Source organism: Rhododendron vialii, chromosome 3a (assembly GCF_030253575.1).
Source record: "Rhododendron vialii isolate Sample 1 chromosome 3a, ASM3025357v1".
NCBI classification, from domain to species: Eukaryota; Viridiplantae; Streptophyta; class Magnoliopsida; order Ericales; family Ericaceae; genus Rhododendron; species Rhododendron vialii.
Genome location: NC_080559.1, coordinates 15725496 through 15749866, shown reverse-complemented (window position 1 = coordinate 15749866; position 24371 = coordinate 15725496). Strand labels below are relative to the sequence as shown.

The following is a 24371-nucleotide window of genomic DNA, read 5'->3' as shown; positions in this document are numbered from 1 at the left end:
CTTGGTCTCCGACAATAAAGCTGGACAAAATGAACAATTTTGCTCATCAAAGTGTGACTCAAAAATGGGCACATCCTCGCCAGGGTGAACAAACAAAATTGCTCAACCTTAACCTGGCAATTTCACTTCCCATTTCCTTTAAAAACTAAGGTTTTGCTTTGATTAAAAGCTTTGTACAGGAACTAGCAAAGGGAAAGGAAACGCCTAAAAAAATGGTTATTGTGCCAAAATGACATTGCAGTGGTGGCTCCCACGATTCTTTGACATAAAGGGTGCGCACTATAACAAACCAAAAAATGACTTTGCAAAGTCATTTTGGCCGCAACAGATGGACTTGTTATCGAAAAGGGGAAAAAAGTGCTTTCCAAAATACTGGGCACATGAGAAACGTATCATATACTAGATAAAGACTACATAAATAGAAACTGGACTTCTACTTTTTTACGAATAGAAACTGGAGAAGTACGCTACTATTCAACTGGATAAGTACGCTACTATTCAACTGGGGCAATACTGCAAAATCATATGCCCATTAGCCATACTATTAAAATCCATACCATTAAAATCCAAACAGACTTGGGGCACTCTACCACTTGGTGCCACCCCAGCCAGAATTTCCACCACCAGCATCCGCATCACCGGAACCACCACCACCACCGCTCCCCCAACCACCACTTACACCATCACCACTTCCACCACCACCCCAATTGCCACTGCCACTCCCACTCCAACTCCAACTCCAACCACCAGGAAAAGCCTCCCTGCTTGGAGAATTTTGAACTTTGGCACCTGGAAAGCTGCCCCACCCATCCCGCCCGTCATTACCATCATTATCACCACTGCTGTTATGAGAGCCTCGGTCACGGCCTCGGCCACCATAGGGCCTGGGAAGCTCACTTGGGTGCCCATCCTGATTGCTGCCCCTGTAATCACCATTGCCTCTCCCTGTAAAGGCAAAACATATCCTCTGTATCAGTAAACCATATCAAGATTGACAAGATAGCTAAATCGGTACAAGTATATTTGGCAAAAGGAATGCAAGACAAAAAACCTCTCTTACATTATTACTCTACAAATTATTGTTTCACAGTTAGGAGATACGTCATCTTCACTGTAGGTACTTTTTCAAAATGATCCAAGTATGAAGAGAAATAAGAATGGAACAACTGCAGGTAGCTCAAGCAATCATCCTTACCCCCTAAAACAAGTTTGTTACCAGTAGGAGAGGTAGCAGCTAGGCTACCAATAAACAGACTACGGGTGCATTTACGATTACCATGCTACACTTAATCACATCAAATGCAATGCCTCAAAACTCTATTTCGAGCTACAAAATGCATCATGCCTCTAGCAACTCTCAGACTGAATGTGGCATAAAAAAATCAGATTGAAACGAGCTGTAATTCCCAAGGGCCAAGACAAGCTGAACAGACCGCAGAATTGATACAGCTACAGACCGCAGAATTGATACAGCTACAGCAAAAATGCGGTACATTCATACAGTTCTACTCCCAGAAAGTACTTATCATCCAGTATGGATGCTTTTGTGACCATGTCCTACATTTTCCAAGTTTTTAGCAAGTGGAAACAAGAAACCAACCTAATAAAGGGGCTTGTTGAGAAAGGCCACACACACGAAGCAAAACAAACAAACAAAAAACTATACGCAAGTATACCAAAGCACGACATCAACAATTTACCAACATACCTGATCGTGAACCTGGATTTCTTTCCCGATCTCCTCTCCAGCCACCGTCATTACTAGCGGAACCACCCCACCCACTTGAGGACCCCCCAGTTGCAGGGCTTCGCATTGGCACCATCGCAGCAACTGATCGAATTGATTGCGCAGAGTCATGTTGTGGATCATCAATATGCCTCTGGAAATATGCTACGAGCCGATCAATGTCCTCAAACATCTTCCGAAACTTGAATCCCTTTGGATACAAGCCGATATACTCATGATGTGGGTTTGTGCTCCGTATGTATGTAAGAATAAATGTGCCAGGATGTTCATGTGATATGCCAAAACAATAAACAATCCTCATCGCATACTCGGATTTCTCAATTCTCAACACCTCATCAACTTCTGCTTTAGTGCCCTTCCTGAACTTGCGGTAGCTCAACATTATCTTCAAATGAGTCACTAATGGATCAACATAACGGTCCATTACCTGCATTAAATGGCAAAAAAAAAACAGGCTTAGTAGATCCCCACATGTATATCAAATATATTAAGTCATCACTCCACATGTTGAGTCAACATTCATACAACGAATCTAAGTGGCCAAGCGCTATCCAGAATATCAGACGAAACATAATATATTTTCCTAATGAGCACTTCTACGCAGTTGTTCTAAATCGCCAAAGCTTAGCAGTTGCGAGTTGATGGGATTATCACAACAATTTCAGCAAAGATTCCTTCCCAGGAAGTTCAAGAAGCAAATGAATTTGGTCAAGTATATAATAAGTAACTAATGATACATTAAGATGTAACATGGTTTAACATAGCTTTAGTGGCCCGCAATACGGTTGTGGTCCCAACTTAATGGTATCTCAAGTATCGAAAAATGTGGAAGTGGAACAGAAATAAGAAAACCTGATGATTCTTTTCAAGCACCAGCCAACACTTGAAAGCTCATTAATAAACATGCTTGGATCCAACTTATCAAAATATGCTTGCAACAATTTCTAGTTAGCATTTTTCCACCTGAAACATGTTTTCTTATATCATCTGTTTCAAGGCAAAAAAAGGTAGAGTTCCAGCAAGCAAGGGAATGTCACTTTAAAAATCATGAGAAAAGCTACTACAAGCACAGTAATAATGAAATTATAAATAGAAACAAAAATTGTGGATGGTAAAGAAAGTAACAACTAAAGACGGCATTTAACCAAATGTTTCATTTGAAAATATTATCTAAATACAACGAGTCAGATTATCACGACAGGCTGATTATTTGAATATCTCCTCAGACTAAATGTTTCATTTAGAAATACCTTGAGAATCGTGCAGTTCAATGATTCATCAAACTCACAGAGTCAACATGGCAAAAATATGACTAAAACATCCATAAAATGATTTATGAAGGCAAATATTCCAGTACTCGAGACTAGGCTCAGCTGACTTATCCTCTTCCGATAGTATGAAGTAAACAAAATCTTCATATCCCATCTTTCCCTCAATAGTACTCGTAAACTTTCTCGGGACCTGAGTTGATATGTAAGCATTAAATTGAAAAAAATAAGAATTAGATTAAGCATTTATGTATAGAGAATTCTTTTGCACAAAGAAGGTTGTTTAATCTGAGCAAAATAGCATTATATGCACGACACAAACCTGGGAAAATATTCTATCAACGATCCTGTAGGTAAGTGCATAGTTGCCATATCTAATAAGGTTCTCTTTATCAATCAAGAAATCGTGATCTGTATCCAGCTCCCAAAACTTGCAGTATATGACGTAGAAGTGTTCATAAGAGAAATATCTGTAAGAATTTCATGCAATAGACGAGCAAAAATAAGCAAAAACAGTTTTAGAATGTGACAACAAACAAGAATTTGTTTACAGGAAATTTACATGTTTTAATTGAAAGAAATGGACTATTTCCTTCCAGGAAAATAAAATTTAAGGAGAAAACCTGGTAACATGGATGTGTTAGATTCGCATGAATATAAAATAGACGTGACGCGTAAATAGTTAATGTGTTTGAAAACAGTCTTCCCATCCTAGGCCAGCCCATCCTATGAAGTGGCAGCAATAGTATGAGAAAGGCCAGACTTATTTTCATTTCATGACATAAGACAAGTTAGAAACCTCGCCGACGACTTTTTTCCTAAAAAGCCACTTTGGTTTGCTAATGTACCTTAAAACTTTGTTGATGTCTTCCTCTTCATCTGCATGTTGCATTGCAGCAATTAAGTTTCCATGTTTCAGCTCCCTCAGAGTAAGCTGACCATTTCCCAATCTATTCACGTAGTAAAATATTCTGTACACTACAGTTTCAGCTGGACAATTGAAAAAAAAAATGGTTAAAATGCATCAGACAAACATGCCATCATTAACAAGTACCGGTAAATATGAAAACATATCTCGAAAACAATTAAGCCTGCAATATCCGCAATGGGTTTTGCTGGATATGAACCAATGAGACCACTCTTCCCTTGACTAGAAACAATCAAAATGACGATGAGAAATATAGGAATCAAAGGAATCTGAGACTCAAAGCATCACCCAAAAAGTAATACACAGCACAAGCTAAAATTCATGTGAAAACCAAGATTAAACAGAAAACAGGTCGATAATCAATACAGAATTCAAGGAAACTTTGGAAAGAACAATCAGATATGTTGTCTATAAGGGTAATCTGCCTCATGGTTGAATGCTGCAATAAAAAGGTATTATTATTCTCTTAACTCTGATGTACACATGATGAGCAAATGTGCATCCAGGCCTCATCTTTTTTCATACATGATGCAACATAGAGATACAAATAGGAGGAACTAACAGAAGTGGGAGAGAGAGAACAAAGATTTTCCAATAATCAAATTACGTTTGTGAACCAAAGCAAATGTTGCTTCTGCCTGGATAGGAGGTTAGAGGGTGGCAACCAAATGATGGCTTTTATAAAGGAGTATTTCTACCTAACTAAGAAAAACAAAAACAGCCTCACAAAGAACAGCCCAATGCAGGGGGCTGTAACAACAACTGCCTATCAATCTTCACGTACCCAATTCGGATATCGTAAGACCCAAGACCCAAGACCCAACACTAAAGGAAATACACCACTATATTAGAAAAGATGCTAAGAATATCAGAATGACTCATTCGAAAATCTCTATGTTAATCTTGCATAGGTTGCTTCACCTCTTTCAGGTATGCTATATGAGAAGAAAAAAGTCAAAGGCTAGTATTTTAAGAATTATTATGTGCTAAAAAATTTTACTAAATCCGCCCAGATCTAAGTTCTAACTCACAGCTAGGCTAGACATGTTTTGGCTACAGTGAATCTAATCTAGATATATCCAACTAGGATACATGTGATTTATGGCGTCTTCATGCAGTACCAAATCTTGAGTGGGCCAATCACATAACGATTTTTATTGTGCATGAGGTTAATGAATAAATGAGTGCCATCTACACCTACAACCAAATATGTATCAAAGAAGACAAACAATTAAACTAGAATTTTCAGAGAGTTAAATCTTTGAAATACACACCATGCATAAGACCTCATAAGAGTCGGAAAGAAACAATATGGCCAACACTGATATCAAGGAAAGCAAACAAAATCACACTAAAAATAGAAGCTATAGACTGATAGGCAACATACCATATCTATCTTGAAATTCAGGCGTGCTCTGCAAGAACTCCAACCCTGGATGAGTCGCCAAAAGTTCTCGAAGCACAGGTTTGAAGTCATCCTACAGTCAGGTAAATAAATCCATTCAGAAACAGAACTCAAATTAACATTCACGCAATTAAATCGTGTATACAAACGAATATCTTCTGATGGCATAGCCACCTGACAAGTGCCACAGACACAGTTCATGCAAAACCATATCAATAAAAAGATGGCTCTTAAATTCCTCATAGATATCACAGGGAGGAAAAATAAAAATATTAAATGCAAAAAACACCTGGGTAAGGTATTTGAGATCTGGCTGTTTAAGATTGTAAATATTTGAGTTGCGATATCTTTTGTCAACATGTTGCCATTGACCCAATAATCGACAAAAGCATCCCTGCATGTTAGTAAGCAAATAAGAACAAAAGCATCGAACAGCAGATGAGAATATCACGTGGCGGCAATCATCAATTACAACTTTAGGAAAATCAGCACTCAAAAACCAAATAGCACATGACGCACATTCTATGACACTCCATAATTATCAATTGGGTTGCCTATTCTATAGTGCCCCAACAATACGCATTATGGAATAAAAAAAGAAAGAAATAGATTTCCTGAACCCCAAGACAAACTTTCAGAGATTTTTCTTTACACAGGAGCCGAACCTTGAAGCACTGACCGTGTGCGCAGTTTAGCCAGAGGTGGCAAAAGGGCGGTTGGGTTGGTTTTGGGCGGGTTGATACGGTTCATGGGTTAGATGTGGGCGGGTTCGATATGAGTGAGTGGATTAGATTTGGGCGGGTTGCGTACCCATGAACCCACTTTGGACCCAATAAAATGCATGCCTCTGCTTTGGACACAAAATTTGTTGGGAAAACCAAAGGGCTCCCCTTTGAGTTCCCTCCGCACAAAAACTCCCTCTCCTCTCTCTTTATAGTGTATATATCCCAACTTTCTTCTTTAGTTTTGCAATTACAACAATATAGAGACTTCTTAGGAAAGAAGATGCAAGGGAAATCCCATAGTTCCCCACCCCACCCTCCCCCGCCCCGCCCCGCCCCCTCTTTTCTCTTCCTCTCTCAATCAAACTCTGTAAGAGAAAACAATAATAGGAAATCAAAGCATGAAAGCAAAGTCGTGGACGATAGTGGACAAAGAGCGTGACTTTGTTAGTCAGGAGGTTATGACTTTGTTAGTCAGGAGGTTAAGGCTTGATTTGGAATGGTAATTGAGAGCAAGAGGAAGTTATATGCTTTGAGAGAGAGAGAGAGAGAGAGAGAGAGAGAGAGAGAGAGAGACGCATCAGCTCCAATTCTCGTTTTGATCCTCTGTTAAGATGTTTCCATGTTCTTAGATATGACACACCCACCCACCCACACATTATAGGTATATAGTTAGAGAGAGAACATAAAAGTTATAAAACAAAGCCAATGATTGAAATTAAGCCCCCACGTACATTGAAGACAGTTCCAGCGTGGTTCTAGTAACCCAGAGTTTGAAAATTATTAGGTATGACACACACACACATATTATAGGTATATAGTTAGAGACAACATAAAACAAAGCGAATGATTAAATAGGATAAATTACATTGGACACCGCTGCAGGAGAACAAGAACCCTCTGTTCGGAGGTCTTCGTCTGATTTTACTGAACATTTTTTTTTCTCAGAATTAAGCTCCCACGTACATTGAAGACAGTTCCAGAGTGGTTCTAGTAACCCATAGTTTGAAAATTATTAACCCATTTAAACCCATTTACAATGGGTTTACACAGTGTGACCCAATTACAACCCACTAAATAAATGGGTGAGTTGGGGCGGGTCTAAAACAGGCGGACATGGGTAGGTAATTGGGTTGGGGTTGAGATTGCCACCTCTAGGTTTAGCGATTCCACCTTACTAGAGATTTTACTGGAGCTTAGTGCTGATGTACCGGATAACTTGAAAAGCACTTACGAAGGAATTTCATTTGGGAACCTAGGTTTTCCAGATCTATACAGGATAGGAGCGGTGGATGAAGTTTGTGAGCTTCCATATATCATATAATTCGCTTACAGAAATGCGATCTTATATGTGATTATACGTGTCAATATCCTCATCCATACCCTCATACGACATACATACCAATGATTGATGACCCAGAAACTCAAAAACACACTGATACATGAGTTCAACATTGTCAAAATTAAAAACCAGATCACACCGGAAGAAACTAGCACTTATTAATAAGACACAAGGTGCATACCTCATTACAAACCCCATGCACTCAATGTCAATCCTTCTAAATAAGGCACTAGAAATGAACGATGGCAGCTTGCAGATTTCCTTCGTAACTAGTTTAAACTCTGATAACCAAATTAGAAGTAAACATAGATTAATGGCATACCCCCCCCCAAAAAACAAAAGTTCTAGGATAAGAGGACTATCTTATCAACAATGGTATTCGATCTATATCTCACCATGGATTTGTAGCCCGTCCAAGTGACCATAGAAAAACTGATTTATTCTGAACAAACATCGTTCTTTAATCTCATTTGGAGGTGGACGACCATTTTGAAAGTAGAACTGCAACAGTTGCAAGCATTCCACCCAAAACGCATCATGGTTAGTAGCTAGCAACAAATAGAAATGGCACCATGCGAAGGACATGGTAGAGGAAACATTTCAAGCAATTATGAAGAGAAAAAAATAACATTCAAAGACTAGCTGACCTGAGGTATCAATTCTTTTACCGGCTCATTGACTAATTTTAGAGGAGAACCTAAAGTAGATGGCCCCACTCGCTGTCTCACAAAACGTGGAGAACCAGATGAACTTCTTGGTGAAAGTGGAGGTGCACTGCCAGCAGGAAACATGGAGGGTAATGAATTACTTGAAGCAGCCTTTGGGCTAGAAGATGTCCCAGTGACAGTCAAGGGAACACCTGCCTTTGCATTGTTAAGCAATGATTTCACCTGCACTCAAAGATGACAGAACAAACCTTTTTTAAAACACATTGCTTACCATACTAACCAAGAAAAGAGACGGGAAGTGAAGAAAAAATGCAAGAGAATATAAAAAGTATAAAACGCATCCCTTCTCAGACGGCGAAGTTAGAGCATACAACTGAGTAGTTTTAGTTTACCTGCCAATGGCAAGCGCAGATTGTGTCTAAACTTTCAAATAAAACTGACATGGGAATGGAGAAAATATAAGAACACCGCATAGCAGATGAGAGACTGCACTTCCATCAATAGATAGTTATCACCAACAGAATAATCTATGATGAGTAATATCCTTAATCTCTAATAGATTTTTGGCTTATTTAGACATTTGCATTCTATGAAAAGGATGTTAATACAAGCTGGCATGGTATCGATGAAACCTCTTTTCCTTGCATCTTCTGAACTTACACCAAAATGGAATAAGCAAGATACTCATTTAAAATTTAAATTCCAGCAGACTGTTAAATGATATTTCAATGCCAAGCAAAAATACCACCGGGTTCCCTTCTAGCACCAAAGCCACGTCTAATCAAATATCACAATTCTTATGGTTTTCTTACCAATTCTAGATAAATATCACCATCAAAAAATCCAAATTACCTCTCAACCCCGATCACATCAATCTTGATTCTATGCCCACAACCACAATCATGATCCACCACCAATAATATGTTTTCAAACCATCGCAATAGCCATTCCAACCTAACATCACGCATCGTCGCAGTAATGCAGTAACACACTAGGTCACCAACTCAACAACTCATCACCACCATCCTTCACGTGAGTGTTAGAACATTTCTAGTAGGTTTTTCTAAAGCATATCTGAATACTGAAAGAGAAAGAATTCCAAAAGATCTTAGGAATACTAGAATGGGATATCATCAAACCAGCAACAAATTGGAAATCTGAAAAACGAGAATTAAGGAGGACTCTAACCTCTGATCAAGTCTATATCATCCAACCAGCAAAAAATAAAGGTGGATGCTAACCTAGCTAAGAATAAGATCTCCATTTTGACACGGAGATTCATCTCCAAGCCCAATCCTTTAGCCAAAAGTTATCTAGTACATCCCAAGTACTAAATTCTGGCACACTTTTAACAGGGAAGAAATTCCTCCTCTGAGGCGTCCTCGACTCCCTTGATCCTTCGACAATACGATCTTTTTTTCCCTCAATTGAGCAGCAATAAGAATTATAATAACAAGCACAACCTTTATGACTATCACTTTGGCATACCTTGGATTTCAATGAGGAAACTCACATATCATTTTCAGGCAATAGAAAAAATACCTCATGATTCGGTAGAGTTCTATCGTTGATGTGTATTCTTTCGCTCAGCTCAAGGCAAAACTGTTAGTAGCCTTGATTGGACAGGTAATCAGCAATTTCAACCATGTGTGCATGAAGACCTTCTATCTTTGGATTGGATGCTATGTGGTTGGGTTCACCTGAGGACTAGCACTTGCTTTCTAACTTCTTCACTACTTGGCTTCGGTAGATATAGTATAGACGAAAGATGTGCCTTTTTTGCCAAGTGAAGGGACTGTCGGGACCTGTTTCCTTTCATTTTCCCCAACTCCCAAGGTAAAATACAAGTTCCTTCCTGATGCTATTGAACATAGGAAAGCGACTCGCATATTAAAACAAAAATTCCTTCCTGAGGCCTATTAAACTTAGGAACGCTAACAGATCTTCAGACCACTAAAATTTGGGATTCAAACTTGTTAAAGTTTTTCCTCTCAATATTAACTTAAAGCTGTACTTCAATCGTAGCTACTAGAATTGCCAGGCTAATTGGCGTGCAGGGAATTCATTGGTATATTAGATTTGTTCCAATTTTGAGATGCTATCTAGGGGTCTCTAGCCAACCAAGTTTCAAAATCTGTACCAATTAAAAAGCAATGAGAGAAAGGTTCTTCTAGTAAGTACGCTATGAATAGAGGTCACTTAGCAAGAAATTCTATCACATTTGTCTAGAGGTTACTAGTAGACCCCTTGTTTACCGTATCAATAATTTCCCAAAACACTTCTTTGCCATGCTATAAAGAAACTTATATACATTCCTAGGCCATGGTTTACTTCTGCTTTCCTATTGTGCCTTTTTAATCAAGCAAGCTTAACTAACTAATCTTTCCATCCCTCTTTCATCCAATAAGTTCGTTCACTGAAATACATGAACTACAATCACATGCTAGTCTCAATTAGACTCCCATTAATAACTAGAAGATGATATAAGAACCAAAATCTGAGAAGGCCACAGGGAACTCATGTGTTCAGAATTCAGATACCACAAAACTCGAACATTTCTGAAATCCATAAATGCACCCTACCAGTCATCTAACTTTACATTGCAGGTACATGTGTCTTTCATCTCCATTTTAGTTTTTTCTGTGTTTACTGGTTTCTTTAAGGCTGGACAGAAAGTGACGCATATCCAATAGCCTGAGAACCCCGTGAACATATCAACGATACTATTGTAACTGGATAAGGTACACTCTTAAGAGTTAAGACCATTTCCAAACCTAAGCCACGTCATGGCCAACCCAAAAATTGGCACAATCTCTCAAAAGACCGTCCAACCGTATGCCAAATCCATTTCCGAAAAATTGCTTACCCAAATCCTCTTTATATCTATCTACTGATATGTCCCACAAAAGTTCTCCCACAATGTTTGACACAGGGTTTAGCTGGAAGGAAAATGTGAGAAAAATGGAAGGACAATTTTACTGTGCTTAATATTCAATCTTGCCATTTTCTCTCCTCTTTCCTCTCAAGCCAAACAAGGGGAGGAAATTTTGTTTAAACTCTCACTTATTTTCCTTTCCCTTCCCTATGTTCCAATCAAAGCCAAAGTTCCTGCATCTACCTCTTCACTGGTAGGTACCATAAACACTAAGGGTGCAAACGAGCCGAGCAAAGCTTTGTAGTGTTCGAACTCAGCTTGTTTGCTAAACAAGCCTAAAACTCGAGCTCAAGCTTGGCTCCGTTGTAAACGAGCCAAGCCTGCTTAATTTACTTAACGAGGCTCTTTAAACAAGCCGAGCCTAGATATACAAGCCGAGATTTTCCGAGCCGAGCCGAGCTTTTAAGTGTGGAGCTCGGCTCATTTAGTAAACGAATCTAAAATTTGAGCATGAGCTCGGCTCGATTACTGAACGAATCCGAACCAAGCCATAGCTGCTCGCGAGCAGCTTGATTCGTTTGCAGCCCTAAATTAAACATGGCTCAAGCAAAAAAAAAAAATTCCTCTCTCGACCTCTCTCTCTAAACGTTGGAGCAACATTACCATTGGAGCAACATTACCAAACCGAAAAATGACTCTGGCTTAAGAAACCATTGGACCCATGCAATTGAATTGCTCAAATTCATTCGAGGAAAAGGAAATTACCACCGAAGCGGTTTCGGGGCAGGCGAGAGCCACTAATCGAACATCTTCCTGGCGACGTCCGGGTTCGATTTGAGCGCCGAGGGAGACACCTCCGGAATCTGCAGCAATTCGGCCTCGAAACACGCCACGTCGCCATTGAAATCCACGTCCATCGCCCGAAAACAAAAACAAAAAATTCAATCTCTCATCCAAACAGATCGTCGCGGAGGTAGAGAGAGAAAACCTAGGAGTTGGATGTGTCGGAGGTGGGCGAAAGAGAGAGAGGGGCTATGGTGGAGAGAGAGAATTGAGAGGTCGAAACCCTAGGAGAGAGAATGGGGGGCGGGGTGGGTGTTTGTTTGTTGAAGAGAGAATGGAGAACCTCAACGAAAGTGCTACAGGCACAGCACTTTGTGCCACACCCAGCCGCATCAGCTGAGGTGGCACCCCATTTAAACAAAAAAAATCAAAATCAAAATTAAATCATGTGTTTTTACCTCTGGAACAAACAAAATCTGTGTTTCCTCTTCTTCCGCCGTGTCCAAAACACAACGAAGAGAGAGCAAGAGAGAGAGCGGACAGCGCCACCACCAGACCAACCCACCACCACCGGCGACCTCGCCGCCATCAGCACCTCCCCTCCACTGAAGACAACCACCACCGCCTGCAATTTTTGCCTCTGCGACCACCGACGCGACTACACACCACCAACGTCTCTACACACTCGTACTCTCTCTCTCTCTCGGCCATAGCCTTAGAACTTGTTCCGATTTCACTCTGATTAGGTTTAGGGCTTGAACTGAAATTGGGGATTTGAACAATTTCTATTATTTCTCCATTGCTTTTTTCTGCTCGGATTAGGGTTAATGCTGAACAGAAATTGCGAATTGTCTCACAATGTTTTGAACCTAGCTCCATGGCCCATGGGAAATTGTTACTATGTGGAGCCTCAAATGCAAAACTATACTGGCATATTGGTTTGGAAATTACCAGATTCTAAGCATTGCGATGTGCAGGTTCATATTGTGGCTGTTGTCTTTCCTTGTACTATTAACAAACTGATCCGTTGGACATACATTGGAGTTGGCTTTGCAGTTTAGGTTGCTTTAGTGAGACTAATACACAGAAACATGGCCTTAGCATGAAACTCTTTTGTGGCAAGTGCGTGTAAAATTTACTCACATACCTTAGGTACGGAAGTATTGAGTAGAGCAATGAAAGAATAGGTGAGACTAATGGCATGAGACTGCTGGAATGGCTCTCGTTTACTATTCTTTTGACGCAAAGATTTGCAAATTGTAAAAGATTGGTTTTTTCTTGTAAAAGATTGGTTTTGATATCGGCTTTTAAGGAAGGGATAGTGCACTAATTATAGTCAGTCTGTTAATCAATAATCTGAATTACGGTATTAGTGAAGAATGGTAGGAACTAGGAAAATGAGGGGGTTCGCCTTGTGTTTGAGGCCTTATACTCTAGCTCACAAGGTCAGGCATTCAATCCCCAGTCTCCACTTCCTCCCCTCCCCCTCCCTCCTAGGCTAGGTTAGAGTAGGTATTTCCAATGTCAGAAAACGAAAAGGATGGTCACTCTTAGGAATGTAGATTGTTCACGAGGAAAAAGGAGTGATGTGATATTTCTGAAACAGAAGAGTGATCTGATCCTGGTTTTGAGGTTTTGAAGTGCTGAAGAGTTTAAAAGTTCATGTGAGAATTGAATGACAGGTGCTAACTTTGTGTGACCGACCCCAAATTGCTAGGATTCAATCTAACAACATATATGGCTTATTTATTTATTTATTGTTGAACAGGTTTCTTCAAGATTTTCTCTATTAGACTTGGACATGTCAAGATTGTCTAGGGATCACTATTGGAAAGTGTCAAAAGGTCAAATTGTTTAACACTTAAGACTCATAATTTGTGCTGAATTTGTTTACAGACCGGTGATATGCTGGTGGGAATTGGCATTGGATAGTTAGAGAACTAGGAGTTTTTTTGCCAATAAGGAATCACCAGAGCTAGGAATCAGTTTTTTACCTTAATGTTGCCCATATTTCTAATTTTTTCCCTTCTTATGATGTTACACTCAGTAATGATTTTTCTTTTAATTGTTTTCCTCTCCCAGTCGATTTGATGAAGCCTGGCGCAGCTATCATATTCTCCGAAATGCAAAGATTGACATGTTCAAGGGATCCATGAGGCTTGCAGTTGAAGCAACAATAAGGCGAGCCGGACAATCAATTTTTGTTTCTGGCCGTGGTTTCACCAGGTTGCTTCCTCTCACCCTTGCCTTTCCACCACGACTGCATTGAAGAGTTAGATTCTTCAATTTTCCATCTTTTCCCTTTCTTGACGTTCTTTTCGCCACAGCAAATCCTTGTTGTTTAGCGTATTTTAAGTAATACACATAAGCTTCGTTTGATGTGTCAAATTCCATTCCCACCTTCGGTTCCTCAATTCTATCTTTACAATTTTCTGTTGTCTCATTAGTACCACTCAATACTTCTTCTTCATTGTCTCCACTCCCCACCTCCTCCTCCTCCTCCTCCTCCTCCTCTTCTTCTACATCTCTATAAAATTTAACAAAAAATTATAACTAATTAAATCTTGTTCAACTATTGCCAAAAAAACCATGTAAATTATATTAAAGGATGAGGAAAATACCTTCCAAAATCAATTTCGCCATCTGGAGGAGGCATAACCGACCAAATAGACGATGGTGATGGCAAAGGAAACATCACCTATTGGTAAAAATGAAAAGTAACATATGAGCAAATATGTTAGACTCAATTAAAATGAACATATGATTTATAAAAACATTAAAATGAACAAAGTAACCAACAATTCAAAATCCATAATAACCAAGCAATACAGACTTTAACAATCAATTGCATTTTTTCGTCCGCTTTTTTTATGGCAACCAAACATAAGCATGTGACAATATCAATTACGGACTTTGAACAATTCAACTAGGGCGTGGGTTCTCATACTGGTCTAGGCTTATTATTATTACCTTCTTATTAGAACTAAGTATCTAATTGGGATTAGTACTTTGGCTTCAGCTAAATAGGATGCTAGTCTAATATTGAAGTAACTCTTGCTGCAAATTTGTTGATTGTTTCGCTCCATTAATAACTTTGGTCTGGACTGTAAGAGCATTCTGTAAATTTGAGAATTCTCATGCTTCTATTGTCATCTACTCCTCTCTAGAAAATCTGGTGCCTTTAGGGGATCGAACATCTTCATCCATCACAAGAGCAAGTTCATTTAATCACATAGGTTTCCACCTACGGCTTTCGTCAAGCTGTCCAGGTACGTTTCAGTTTAAGGTTTATTCACATGTCATGGATTGGAGCAAGAAATTAGGGCTTGTAACTGTGAAAATTCTAACAATTGGTATCAAAACAAACCAAATCGCAATTTCTGTTCAGCATTAACCCTAATCCTAGCAGAAAAAAGTAATGGAGAAATAATAGAAATTGTTCAAATCCCCAATTTCCGTTCAAGCCCTAACCCTAATCAGAGTGAAATCGGAACAAGTTCTAGGGCTATGGCACAGAGAGAGAGAGAGAGAGAGAGAGAGAGAGAGAGAGAGAGAGAGAGTACAAGTGCGTAGAGACGTTGTTGGTGCTTAGTCGCGTCAGTTGGCACTGTGGCACAATTGCAGCCGGTGGTGGTTGCCGTCAGTGGAGGGGAGGCGCTGATGGCAGCGGGGTCGTCGGTGGTGGGGATGGTGGCAGAAGTCGCTGGTAGTGTTGGCCGGTTGGTCTGGGCTGAGGTCTTCTTCCGCTCTCTCTCTCTTGCTCTCTCTTCTTTCAATTTTGGGCGCGGAAGAAGCTGTGCACCCGATTTTGATTTTGATTTCTTTTTTTTTTAAATGGGGTGCCACCTCAGCTGATGTGGCTGGGTGTGGCACAAAGTGCTGTGCCTGTAGCACTTTTGGAAGCTCAATGAGGACGAAGGAGGACATGTCCGTGCAGTTAGAGAGAGAGAAGGCCTGTGGCTGTGTAACTCTCCGGTCTACATCACGAGAGAGGAACGTAAGTTGGTAATTCAATTACGAGAAAGCCCCAAGAGTTCTACTTTAATAACGAGTTAAACCTTGGGTTTTTAAATTTATCAATTCGAACCCCGGTCTGTTTTTTAACGACCCGCACCAGCTGTCCTGCAAACTCTTAGCCTAATCACATGGCTCAAAAGAATAACCTAAGGTTACAGTTTTCCTCTTCATAGGATAACAACATATAGCACTTTAGGCTGTGTTTGAAATTTGGGGGAGGGAAGAGAGAAGAAGATAGAGTAAAATAACACGGTGCAGAACTAAAGGAAAACATATGAAGATATCGGATATTGGATCGAGATCTTACACATATCAAATTGAGCTGATTTTCGTGGGGCCACTAAAAAAATTTAAATTATTGAATAGCTCGGATCATCCGTACGGGACTTAGGGTGGGCCTTGCGTGACGTTCGGTGCATCTTTGATAGGTACCTTTAGCATTTTCGATATTAGAGTAGTGTGTAGGAACTAGTGATGGATAATGGATGGCAGATAAAATCTCAATAGAGTTAGGATAAAATTTTGAATAGGAACTAGTGGTGGATAATGGATGGCAGATAAAATCTCAATAGAGTTAGGATAAAATTTTGAATTTATTAGATCAAAAATGCTAGAGGCACATCAGTTGTGTCACACCTCAATCACACTCCTCTCACATACAGGTGGGTCCCACTGAAACAAGCCCCACGTGTATGTAAGAGGGGTGTGACTGAAGTGTGGCATTATCTGTCATCGATATAAAATTTTGAATTTCGATATAAAATTTTGAATTTTAAATTTTCGGTGTTTAGTAGTAAAACAGAAAACATAAGTGAACGAGAAACATTTTCTTATTTAGTCAACTAAAAATACTAACGAAAAACCAATCATTTCAGCTGAAAAATGTCCCTTTAAAAAAATGTGGAAAATGATTTCTGAAAAAATGCTCCGGAAAACACTTTCTGAGAGACGACTTGATGCTCGCGACACTCCGACCCAAGACCTCAGGTAATTGTCCCCCATCTCCCTCATCACTCTCTCTCTCTCTCTCTCTCTCTCTCTCTCTCATCATCGTTTCCCTATCCCGAAAATCCTGATTTTCTAAAGCTCCCCATAAGGTGTTTGTGAAAAATCCCTTCAACTGGAGTAATTGATTACAGATTATTCGTGCAAATCTTCTAACGTATCATGAATAGAGCACACACTCATGCAGTTTGCTAACTTTCATAGGATGCGTTTATAAAAAAATAAAAGATAGGTATTTTGATCATTTTGTCCAATTAGTATTTTTTCATGTCTACCAAATAACATAAAACGTTTTCAGAAAAATGTTTTCATTCCGGCCGAAACAAACTGAGCGTAATAATTATTTAGAGGATGGGAAAAAAAGGAGTCGAGCTTGAGCTCGCTTGTTTACTAAACGAGCCAAACATTTAAGCTTGAGTTTTAATAAATTGAGCATAATTATTTATCATACGAGTCTCTTTAATCGATCCGACCTTTTGTTGAACAAGACGAGCTTCATTCGGCCAATTTACCGAAGGAGCCGAAAACTTGTGCTTGACAGTTTCGCAAAAAAGATTTTTTTTTAAAATGAAAGAAAAGAAAAAAGAAGAAGAAGCTGTCTCAGACGGTTGCGGAGCATTGCTACGGCTTTTTCACTCTGACCAAACTCAGTCTCAACGCTATGTTTGGATCTTTGTGCAGAAACCTTCGACCAAATCGAACTCAGCACAAGCACACGGGGCGAATCTCAACATCGTTCGAACCCAAACTACATCGGAAAGGCACGAGCCTGAAATCCTAGTCAATCGACTACGGCAGCACCCCATTTGTCATCAGATACTAAAAAAATCTGAACTCTCAGCTGACTCTAATGACCGAAGGAAACTCTTTCGCGTTATTGAATCAGTTGGAGGATATTTTGGATTCTGATCCTCTTATGTAAGTCTGCTTCATCATATAATTTCATCATAGATATGGGTATATAATTTCATATGTTGTTTTTTTTATATAACCGGATGTCCGGCCAGCTTGTGCACACGTTGACTAATTCCAGAGTCGCGAAGTTAACGATGCCCGATCTCTGGTGGCCTTTGGAATGTTTGGCCTTCATATAATTTCATATGCTGTATTTATGCATTTTTGTTGAATCTTGGCTTGGTTGGTAGGTTTTGAAGCATAGGATTTACAAATTCATTCCTGAACCCATTGGAAACCTCCGGCTTTTCGAATGTTTTGTTTCGTATGGTTTTAATCAAACACGGACCGGCGCAGGATTTTAACCTCGGGAAGGTGAATGTGTACAGAGTGGCAGTTATTTTTCAGGTTAATGTTGGAGTGGCAAAACCATTCAAGTTTGAAATGATTTATAAAGAATACCAGCGTAGTAATAAGGTTTTGAAATGTTTAAGAGAGGCGGTTGGCCCGCCAGTCCTCTTGTGTATTAGGCCATCTTCACACTATTGATAATGAAGTATGATGATTTACGGTAATGTACAAAAAAGTAGGGATTTCTAATACCACTTACCCAACGTATTGCATTTTCCATATTTTGTGGGATTTATGATCCCTCCATCAATCGTTGCATTGAAACATATAGAAATGCGATCCCATAGGATTTGAAATCCAATTTCCAATCCCATGTCTAATGCAGCCAATTTGATGGGCCGACAGTTTGGGTAAACTGAAAGGGCTTAGGCAGGGAGTTCATGGTTCTATAGTTCCTTTGGTAGCAAAACGCTCAACAAAGTGTTATTTTCAATTTTCAAAATAGTTGTCATCTTATGTATTCCATTTGTATCCAGTGATGAAGTGGGGTTTATTCATCCATCCCAGTTTGTCACGCTCAATAGAGAGGCTGGTGGCTCTCTTGCCTCTTCTGTGCGAACTACTCCTCAGTCTGAAGATGGAGTCCTACGGCCAAGAGTCCCAGAAGTTAATTCTTCAGAAACAGTTTTCTGGTGTCGAGATCATAAGTTGGGCATTTCAACGCAGGTTCTTCTTCCACTATATAATGCTGCAAAGCATGCATTTATGGCCTCACTTGAAAGATACAAGAGTCATAGCAGTGTTTCTGCAAAGAAAGATGAATCTGGAGGCAAGGATATGTCAAGCTGCTTTTCACCTTCCCTAAACATCCTGGAAAGTGAACTCATGAAGCATAGCAGGGCTCTTTTGTTGCTAAGCTGTGATTTTGTCACTGCATGGAATTCCAGGTTTTACCCCTTTTATGTATTGCATGCCAACACCTCTATTTCCTTTTCATCAGTTGTATACATTAGGTTTAAATACACCAAAATAGTAAGCAGTCAAGTAATCAAGGCTCCATAGGAGCTTATTTTATCACAAAACTGTGATTGTTACAAGAGGAATGTAAAGTCTGCTTGGTAATAATGAAATCAATTACTAATAGCTAACATATCTTGTTGAATAAGGATCCTTGGGTGGTATGTCAAAGCGCAATAATGCATAGTTTGATTAACAAAAAGTCAAACATTGTCTTGAGGAGGTGGCTAGAAGAGAAAATGAAACCATACGCAAGCGGAGGTTAGCACCATACATGTAGCAAGAACCATATACGTTTGTATTTGTTTCTTTACAAAAAGTGCTTATGCTGTAATTTTATCTCTTATGGATTCAATTTAATTAGGCAGTACAATCTTTTCCCATCTGCCAACTTCTGCAGAAAGAATGATTGGATGGATTCTGGATTTCATAGCCCTATTAAATTGCTGTGATACCATTGTATGGAGTTTGTTTCTGATCTATCATACAAAATTGGTAATGACACCTTGTACATGTTTCATGTACTGTGCAGGAAACTAGTTTTGTCAAAGAAGAATAATGTTCAGATATTTTTTGGGGAACTGTTCTTGTCAGCATTGGTTCTTTCATATGCACCAAAAAGTGAATCTTCTTGGAGCCACAGGTACTGAGAATCTGTAGTTTATTAAGCAGAGTTGCTTTGTGGGATGTACAAGCTAATGCAGGTGTATTTTTGTATTGAAGTTTTGAGACTCTTTGCTGCAGTTGTTTTTTCAATGGTAATTGAACCCTGCCCTTATGCATGTCAATTATTCATAGGCGGTGGGTAATCAAAATGCTGGCTGGAAAGTGTTCAAATCTGCAGGAGATTATGGAAAAAGAAACTGAGTTAGTGACGAGAATAGTTGAGGTTAATTTCAGTTCAGGAACTGGTTTTTCTGAAGTTTAAATAACTTTTTTCAGTAACTCACACATATATATGTATACATATAGAGTAAAATGCGCGCGCACACACACACACACATATATATATTTTTGAGGTTTGAATTTAGTCTCCTATTTCCACTCTTTCCTTTTGTTCCTTAAAAACAATATAAGCTTCTTGCAGTCCTGCATTTGGCATCCCTCGTTGACAATTTTAGAATAATAGGTTCCCAACATATTTTATAATGGATCTGATGCAGCTCCTAAATATTGATGGGGAAAACTGTTCATAAAATATTGGATACTGCAAGTCCATGTTACTCCTCAAGTTGGATTTTGTTTATTACATCTGTAAAATCGTTCTCTAGGTTTTCGTACATCTATCAGGTTTAGTTGATAGAGATTAGCTACAATGACTTCACATGTCCCAAAAGAAAGGCCTCTTGTTGATTGACTTCTCACTTTCATTGGCAGAAACAAAAAATGAATTATCGCGCATGGAACCATTGCTGCTGGTTAGTTTCCTACATGTCGGAAGGACAGGTCAGGTTCAAGTTTCTGGATTTTGCAAGCATTTTGAAATCATTTCCGTATTTTTCTCTATGTGCTTCCATTAATTTTGAAATGGTCATAAACAGTTTGATTTGAGGCAGTTGTGGTTGGTTGGTTGAAGTATGGTTGAAGTATGCTGCCCCAATTTTGGTCGCTCTATATGTGTCTAGATTTGTTCCCAAGTACCTTAAAGCATTCCGCCCTTCCTTCCATTTTATTTTGTTCCTGTCCACATGCACAGGATGTGCATGAAGGCATTCTCATATATGATATCTTTTCTTGCACTAGGTCTTGGAAGAGTTGAACAGGTCAAGAGATTGGGCTAGATTGCACATCGCTGATAACTCCTGCTTTCACTACCGTGCAGTGAGTTTCCTAGTTTTGGTTCTCAAGTCTGATACTTTCAAATCTATCTGATTGGTAGTTGACATTGATGCGAATATAAGTGCGTTTTTGCATATAAGTATTCTTAGTTTAAAGAAGTCATTTGTTTTGGAAAGCTGATATTTATCCTCTTAAATTCCAGTGCAATTCCAGGATTTTTGGACAGATATGTCCATTCCATAGCTACCATATACTTTACAGTACTGTTTTTTATTCTATGTGATGGATCACATTTTACCAGCCCACAAATTTCCAGTAACTTGTGTGGGCCTTGGCAGTATCTTGAAATAGTGAAGCGCATTTTGTGCAAGTGTTCCGATCAAAGGGCTACTCAGTCACGGCTACCAAGCGTATAATGAGTGCAGGAATGTTATTAAAATATATGTTAGGAAAGTATATTGCCCATGTAATAGTATAAAACTCGTAAAGAAATGCAAAAAAATGTATAGAGCTCTGTGCAATATGAAATGAGTACTACTTACCAAAATCAGCCATAAGTGAAGCAAAACCATTTCAGTTTTTGGAGATGTTAGGGAGTCATCTTTCAAATAGTGATAAGACTTTATTGGCTGCAGCGTTTAATGCTCAAGATGTTAGAAGAGTCGCGGGATAAAGAAAGTCTAACTGGATCCTCTGGTCATAGTGCAGAACTTCGTCGAATGTGGAAGGTGTGCTCTTGCCTTGTATCTTTATATATAAATGGTCTTTAACCTGATTTTGAATGAGATCATTACCTTACAATTTCCATTCTCTTGCAGCAAATTTGCTCCTTGTTGTGTCAAATCCCAGATGTGTCAATATACGTATCTGACTTGAGTTTATTCTTTTTTGTTTGGCTCAGTCCAAACCTTAGGGTAGGTCGCTGAATTAACAGTTATAGGTAAAGTGATGCTTTATTTCATTACTTTATACTTAGGAAAGGGGACATATTACCGGGGTTTTCTTTTCCATTCACTAAGTTTTCAAAAATGAGTTGTTCTATGACTGCATATTATGGATTGTTAGTGTTGGTTCTTTTGAGTAATAAGGGAATATGCGGCTATGTTACATGAGAATGGTGTTGGTGTAGTTAATTTCGGATAACTGATAATTCTGTGGAAAGATGAAATATGCATGTTACGACTTACAATCTACTGTTGAGAAGTCATATATAGTTCACCTGATGCCCCTGTACAATGGATTATATAGGTATGGTTGTAAAAATCAGATGATATGTGGTATCCATCAGTACATATCGGAAATTCAGACCTCCGGTGCCGAGATTTACCAATAAAACCCCCATATTACTGATACCGATGTTTATCCTGATTCAGCCATAAGACCCCATGATAGCTATAGTAAGTAGTCTTGTGGAACTTATGGTTTTGCATCAGTATGCTCCTATAAACTCTTCAAACTTGTTAACATTTTGTTCAAAAAAAAACTTGTTTAACATTTTGATGGCGAGTGTTGCAGGAGGAGCTTGACTGGACTGAACTTTTGATAAAGCGTCATATTGGGCGAGAGGTAGTTTGATCAAACTCAGAGTCCTCTGTTTGCAAGGATTTTATATATTGGCCTCCCATGTATGGATTTTTGTACAGTATAACAAGAAGTTGTTTTAGTACTTCTTTCTTACTATCTTTGGGTCAAACAAGTTTCTATGCAGCTATTCCATTGAGGCAGAAATTGGAGTGCTTCTGGAATGACTTAGAAAAGCCTCATCTTTTGGGTTTCTCTTGATCTTTGACTCAATGAGTTGCAATTGTGTGTAGAAGTGATCCAAAACTAAGGCTATCAACCCTTGGGTTATGCTAGGGCAGAACCACAAATTTCCTCCCGTATGGCCATTGTTTAGACTTAGGACTAGCATAAGTGGCTATTTCGCGAGTTAGATTGCATTTCAGTAAGGTAGATGAAAGATTAGCTCAAGGAAGAACACTATGAAGTCGACTTTGGATCCACTTGAAAGCGGTATACTCGTCAGCAGGGAGCTTGGAGCCAATGAATTAGATCACTTCTCTAACAACATAAGCATTAGATGAGTAGGTATTTAAAGATATCACATGATATTGGTACACGTACTAGATCATGTGTTCGAAACTCATCATTAATTAGAAGTACATATGCATGTTTAAGCTGTGTGGAGATGGAGAAGAGTCTTGCCACACAGGTTGTGAATATAAATGATTGTAACCTTTCTCTCCAACAATGCATGCATTTTTAGATGAGTTGGCAGTTCTAATTTTAACATTTAGTTACTCCAAAAATGAAACTGAAGCTTGTAAAATGCTTTCTTTTGACATTTTTGCCATTCTTGTGTTTATGCACCCGTGCATACATAAAACTGGTGGAAACTAGAAATATATAAAACTATTGATGCCCCATCTCCATTACTATTGATGCCCCGTCTCCATCCCTCTCCAAGTTGTTCAAGAATAGGTGGCGCCAAAATCCCTCCTTTTTTTTGAATTCACCCAATACGCACTAGGTATACAGCCGTCGGGCTGGGCAATGAACCCATGTAGATTACAGCTTGGTCGTACTTGGCAGGCACTATGGCTGCATCGCCGGTTCCTCTCTCTTTGTTGGATGAAGTACTTTGCAACTGATATTCATGATGTGTCCTGCCGTTCTTATCACAAAGATAGCACGAGTCATGAGATTAGCGTCTTTATGAACAATGAGTTGGGACTCGTCCGCTCCTGCTCTACTATTCGAGATAATGACTTTGAAGATTTCCAAGCACACGCCACATTTTCTTCAACGTACATCTTGTGGTTGATAAAGGTAATGGACTTTTCCCCCCAAGTTTTAAGTTGAATTATAAGTTAATTGCAGGAACTTGACTTAATTAGTTGTTCCTTTCTTCACCTCAGCATCTCTCCGAGTCTCTGGAAATTGAACTTCAAGAGAAGTTACCTTTAGGCGAGCTGAAGACAATTATGAATGACATATGCCCAGAAAAGCTATTTCTTTGGCATTCTTTACAGGGTACATGTGAAAGCACATAATTTCATAACCTGATAAGAAATCCATGCGGGGAGTTAGACTTCTTCAGAAGTATGAGAATCAGGTGCTGTTTCTTGTTCAAAAAAGTGCAGATGTAGCGTAACGTGCCATTGGCTGTTGGTGGCTTTCCATCGTGTATAATGTTGTATTTATAACAATTTATCAATCTATTACACAGCTCTCTGTGTCTTTTACTTAGATCAATTCCAATGATGAAGATTAGGGTCCTGAAAATAGAGGATTAGTGGTGATATCATCTGATTGACCCAATAGCAATAGGGAAGTTTGACAAATGAAATGCCAAGAAGGCTACGCAAATGGTTTTAGAAAATTTGCTATTGCAACAGATATCGCATTGTTTGAGTGGCATTTGTTTCATCTATTTATCTGGATTATTCTCGTGTCCTGATTTGGGGGGGTGTTTGGGTGGGTGGGTCAGGCTATGACCTGATTCCATTGCATCTACCTACTAGTTTTCAGTAGTCTCTACAGATACATTTCTGCTACAGGGATAGGCTA

At 39.2% G+C, this 24371-nt stretch overlaps 2 protein-coding genes and 1 pseudogene across 7 annotated transcripts; 1 reads left to right on the top strand and 2 right to left on the bottom strand.

Moving 5' to 3' along the window:
- Window positions 1–340: 340 nt before the first annotated feature.
- LOC131318707 (transcription elongation factor SPT6 homolog) lies at window positions 341–3021 on the bottom strand. Its single transcript, XM_058348644.1, has 2 exons — window positions 1709–3021; window positions 341–945 (listed from the first exon to the last, which is right to left on the bottom strand). The coding sequence occupies exons 1-2, from the start codon at window positions 2178–2180 to the stop codon at window positions 587–589; spliced, it is 831 nt and encodes a 276-aa protein (XP_058204627.1). The 5' UTR covers window positions 2181–3021; the 3' UTR covers window positions 341–586.
- LOC131318706 (serine/threonine protein phosphatase 2A regulatory subunit B''beta-like) lies at window positions 3021–12110 on the bottom strand (annotated as a pseudogene).
- An 88-nt stretch (window positions 12111–12198) lies between these two features.
- Window positions 12199–24050, top strand: LOC131318704 (uncharacterized). 6 transcript variants are annotated; one of them, XM_058348638.1, is made up of 12 exons: window positions 12199–12425; window positions 13821–13964; window positions 17442–17678; window positions 18542–18952; window positions 19555–19665; window positions 19821–19911; window positions 20400–20468; window positions 20766–20843; window positions 21437–21529; window positions 22317–22367; window positions 23394–23630; window positions 23720–24050. In XM_058348638.1, exons 3-12 carry the CDS (start codon window positions 17611–17613, stop codon window positions 23852–23854), a joined length of 1344 nt encoding a protein of 447 aa, XP_058204621.1. In that variant the 5' UTR covers window positions 12199–12425; window positions 13821–13964; window positions 17442–17610; the 3' UTR covers window positions 23855–24050. The 6 variants fall into 6 exon arrangements, with proteins under 6 accessions (XP_058204621.1, XP_058204623.1, XP_058204624.1 ...); XM_058348640.1 differs by lacking the exon at window positions 20766–20843; XM_058348641.1 differs by lacking the exon at window positions 21437–21529.
- The last annotated feature ends 321 nt before the right edge of the window (window positions 24051–24371 follow it).